Raw genomic sequence first — 4,883 nt, forward strand, 5'->3', positions numbered from 1 at the left:
TTATTTGGTCTCTATTTGTTTTGGTTTGGTGCACCACAAAATCTCAACCAAACCGATCACCTGTGATTTTTAGACCACTGTGTTAAATGGCACAAAAAGAGATGAGAAAATATCTTTTGAAAGAATGATGTTCGTCCCTCTATGAAAACACCAGAGAATTGGAACGTCAGGAAGTGTTAGAGCCAATCTGAATTATATTTTTATTACTTTTGTGTTCTTTCCTTTTTAATGTGTCTACCACCCAATATATATTTTTCAAATGTAAACATACTGTTCAGTGTCCATATCCATATTCATATCTGCAGGCAGCGTGTCGTCACTGCAGTCCCCTCCAGTAGCCTCCTCTGGCTCAACACACCCTTCCTCACATTCCCGCTGAAGAGCTGGTGTACTGTACACATATATACAAACATATGAAAATCTCAGATACTGTATTACTGTTGGAGCTTATAACTGCTTCCTGCATTTGTCCATGTGGAAAATACTAAAAGCAGAACAGCACATTACTTTTTGTGAACAAAGAAGGAAAAAGAAAAATACTGAACCAATACTGTGCACACGCTTCTCATTTCGCCATTTATCAGTTTGGAAATGTTAGCTGCAGCTTGGGCAACATCAGAAGCAATCATGTACCAACGCAGCTGTAAGTCCCGTCTGTGATTGTAGCACTGCTGAACTACAGCTAGCAATCAGATGGCTTATTTCAGCTATTAGAGAAAAAGCGCCGGGATGTGTTGGGTACATGTGTAAATGCCGACTAAAGTATTATTTTGATTCCCATTCATAAAAAATAAAGAGTGGAAAAGAGCCTGCTTTACAAATACTGAGCCAGAACACAAATTCATGCTACAGTACAGGAAGATTAGGGTTTTAATGGAAATCTATTTTTGTATAAAGGCTGTTGGGTGTATAATGTATCTCAGCTTTCCAAATTATGACAATAGATGGCAAGCTCCAAAAAATAATATTGGATAGAAATCGAACAGTATTAGCGAAGAATATTTGGACTGTACTTTCAGTCTAGCAGAAATGTGGAGCTCTAAGACAGCGTTTTTTAACACATATAAAGTGCGCAGAAATCAGTGCTGCCTACCTGTTTTTTTTACGACACTTGAGGACATAGAAAATGACAGCGGTCTCCAAAACCAGGAAGACTGCAGCAGATATTGCTCCAATCTTCCATGCCTGCAGGCCCAGCTCACTCGTCTCTGAACAGATACATTTAGGACGAGAGAGAGCAGAAGAAGAGGGAAGCATTGGATTTAGAGGTGAAGATACGGAAACTTGTCCCCTCAAAAACACATAATCGAATATATTCTGCTTTGTTACAGCTAAAGGGAAGCTTTACATTTCTATCATGGTAAACGTTTCCAAACGTTTGTTCTTTTTTTTGTTCTTTTTTTCTTTTTCCTCCTCAAATTCTTTTCTTTCATGACCTTTCAAATAGTCTGCTGTTGTAAGTTATGTTAGCTAAAAGTGGGTGTGATGCATAAGGGCCTTGAAAGAGTGTGAAGTAATTCTCATCTATCACCAGTGAGTAGTTGTCCGGTTCCACTGCTTTACATGAAAACAACCACTGCTTTACATGACAACAAAATGTGCAGGAACCTGCACATCTTGTTGTCCGAATCAGTAATGATCTTCTTTTTTTCCCAAGTGGAGAACATTTATTAGACACGCAAACACATTTACAGCCAGTTCTAGAGCTGTGCTTGAGAACTATAATTTATTTTCCATTTATCTTTATCTGAATCCACCAAACGACTGCAGCCTTTCTGCTGGGGGGTTGCATGTTATCCGGGTTTCCTCCAGGTACTATGGTTTCCTCCCACAGTACAGACATGCATGTTAGGTTAATTGGTGACTGTAATTAGCCTGTAGGTGTGAATGGTTGTCTGTCTGTAAATGTTTCTCTGTGTTGGCCCTGAGATAGACCTGACCAGGCCGTACCCCACCTTTTGCCCAGTGACAGCTGAGATAGGCTCCAACCCCCCCAGACCTGAGCAGTATAAGAAGTTACGGATAATGGATGGATGGATGAATTTAATACACATTGTCACACTTAGAACTACAGTAAGTTAATGTATTTCTTGTATTATTTTACCTCTGGTTCTAGCAATCTCTTCTATCAGCTCATTGGTCTCCCCTGGTTCATGCCCTTCTGCCTGTGGGTGTCCAGTTAGAACCTTCCTCACAAAATCATCAAGTGTTGGATTGGCCACAACATGGCTGTGTGGCAACAGGTCATTGGTAGGGGTGATGATCTCATTGCCATGGTTGAATTTCACATCACCAAGGGTATTTTCTCCTTTCTCTACCCCAGTTAGGGATGGACCCGTGGTTGGAGCCTGATTCTCCAGGCTTTGCTCCATGGAGGCTTCAGCACTATCTTTAGGTACTGGGGCAGAGATCACCAGCATTTCTAGAAGAGCGTTTGGTATGTGACACACACATGAAAATGAATTCAAGAGGCCACAGTTTAGGATTTGTCGTACTGATTTATGAAATGTAGAATGATGCACGCTCATGATTTGAATGCATGTGTAAGCTAACTCAGCAACAATCTGCTACAACATATCAGTCTTTGCGTGCATTACAACAATCACCAGGGTTAAAAATAATTTTTATAGTTGATACTGATAAATTATTAATGTTGGTGTCAAGATATTCTGAGTAAACATTTTTTTAACCAATCATTTCTGAAAACATTTTAAAACCTTGCACATTTTCCAAACAAAGTGCACAGCTGGTATAAGTAAACCAGCTACTGTCTCAGTTGTTAGTTTACCTTAGTTTTTCCAGACATGGGCTGGTAATCAATATTATTAAATGTGTTAAAGGATCTTATAAGCTGCATGTAAGAGGTTTATTTTCCTGATGCGAATGAAGATAAAAACTATGGAGGTTCAACCAAGGCTACTGAGTCTTTTGCAACTGAATCATCAAAGAAAAAAAATACAATTGCAGTTTTAGGTGTTTATGACCCAAATATGGAGAAGATTTAATTTATTCAGCATTTCAGGTAGCTCAGGATTTAAAATAATAAAACGGGCATGTAAGTTGACTAAAACCTAATTCAGACATTGTTTGTAAGCTTTAAAGGAGTGTGTTTCAGCTCAATTTATTTGTGCATGCAGTACAGTACCAGCTCTGTATCTTACCTTGATCCTGTGTTTTAATACCATCTGAAGTCTCCAAAGCAACTTGTGTCTCTTCTTCTTCTCCAGCTTGCTGGTCACTCCCTTCATTCACCAATATTTCACTGATTTCACTCTCCTCATCTTTTTCCTCTTCTGCTGTTTCCGTCACATCTGTTCTTTCTGCTTGTTTCTCTTTGGCAACCCCTCCCTCCATTACTGTATGATCTTGTTTTTTATCTACTTCTGCTCCTTCCGCATGATCCACTAGGTTTTCCACTTCCTCCTCCTCTACTACTACTGTGTGTTTAGTCGCATAATTATCAGGCTTTATCATCACCTCTCTTTCCTTTTCATCTATTTGAGTTTCTTCTTCCTTTCCTCTTGCATTCTCTGTCTGTGCTAAATCCCCACCCTGTGCCACTTTTACAACAGCTGGAGTTTCCCCTGCCTGTTTTAGGTTTGATTCGTATTCCCCTTTTCTTTTTGACAACACAACCTGCTCATTTCTGTCCCCCACCTCTGTCTCATTTATTGTTAAATCCTGTCCTATCTCTTCTAAAGCAACTATGCTTTCTTTGACAACTTTGTGACTGACATCAGTATCTAGAGACTCATCGCTAACCTCCAACACTCCCTGTCTCTCTTCATTTTCTATACCTGTTGTGGTCTCCTCCATAGATGCAGCTGTGATCTCCCCTTCCCACTTGATAACTCCTTTCCCCTCCTCAGCTACATCCCTAAATATACCCCTCTGTACTTCTGCTGTCTGCTTTCCAACAACAGTATCTTCTCCTTTGGCCTCCATATATTCACCCTCTACCTCCTTCTTTTTCACCTCTGTTTTTACGTAAGCCCCTTCTTCCTCAGCCCCTAATACATTCTCTGTGACTGCTTCCTGCACTGCTGCCTCACCTCTTCTAACTTCACCCCTTCCTTCAACCTGCCGCAATGCTGCCTCTACTACTTTCTCCATCAGCACTTTCAGCACCTCCTCTGCTCCACGACTCTCCACCTGCTCTGAGGCCACCTGCACAGCCTGCTGAACTTCCTTTAGGCCATGAGAGGCCTCTGCAGGCATTACATTTGCAGGGGCCACCTCTGGTTCAGGCTGTAAGGCCTTGTCATCTTGAAAGGTGACCACTGCTGAGGATTGGTTGGATGTTAAAAGACCTAGGAAGGATTTGTTAGATAATGTTGTGGTTATTTTAATTAACTAATCAAGTCAAGGAATTTTGAGCAGTCAAGGAATGGGATCCTGGATTATGGTTTTAGCATGTTTAAATATACAGCAACGTCACATTTGGTAGCAGAATTGTTGATACTCAGTGTCCAATACATACCTTTGACCCTTCATGTCAATTATTTACTGTTTGTTTCTTTGTCATTTCATTTATTTGTTTATTAATTGAAATCAAGATGCACAAGCATAGTACTAATCAAATGAAGATGCAAGGCTACTGGAAAAAAGTAAATCAGTTTGCATATTAAATTTCCATCAAAATACAAAGCTATCACTGCATAATTATAATATTAATGTAATGCACAATGCCACCCTACCTTTAGATGTGCAGAGTTGTATCATGAAAAACATCAGGAATCCTTTGAAAAAGCCATACTCCATGTTGTCAGAGATGAACTGTACTCCAGAACAATACCAGTCTCTCACAGGAAAACAACTTTTTACTCCCTTTTGTTCCGTCAGTGTTGGTCAAATATCAAATGTGAGTGTGTACACTACCACAG

At 40.1% G+C, this 4,883-nt stretch overlaps 1 protein-coding gene across 1 annotated transcript; it reads right to left on the bottom strand.

Annotated features, from left to right (window-relative positions):
- Positions 1–227: 227 nt before the first annotated feature.
- si:dkeyp-118a3.2 (uncharacterized) lies at positions 228–2,421 on the bottom strand. The gene is made up of 3 exons (XM_067499706.1): positions 2,105–2,421; positions 1,094–1,208; positions 228–391 (listed from the first exon to the last, which is right to left on the bottom strand). Exons 1-3 carry the CDS (start codon positions 2,418–2,420, stop codon positions 256–258), a joined length of 567 nt encoding a protein of 188 aa, XP_067355807.1. The 5' UTR covers position 2,421; the 3' UTR covers positions 228–255.
- Between the last annotated feature and the right edge of the window lie 2,462 nt (positions 2,422–4,883).

Source organism: Channa argus, chromosome 3 (genome assembly GCF_033026475.1).
Source record: "Channa argus isolate prfri chromosome 3, Channa argus male v1.0, whole genome shotgun sequence".
Lineage (NCBI taxonomy): Eukaryota > Metazoa > Chordata > Actinopteri > Anabantiformes > Channidae > Channa > Channa argus.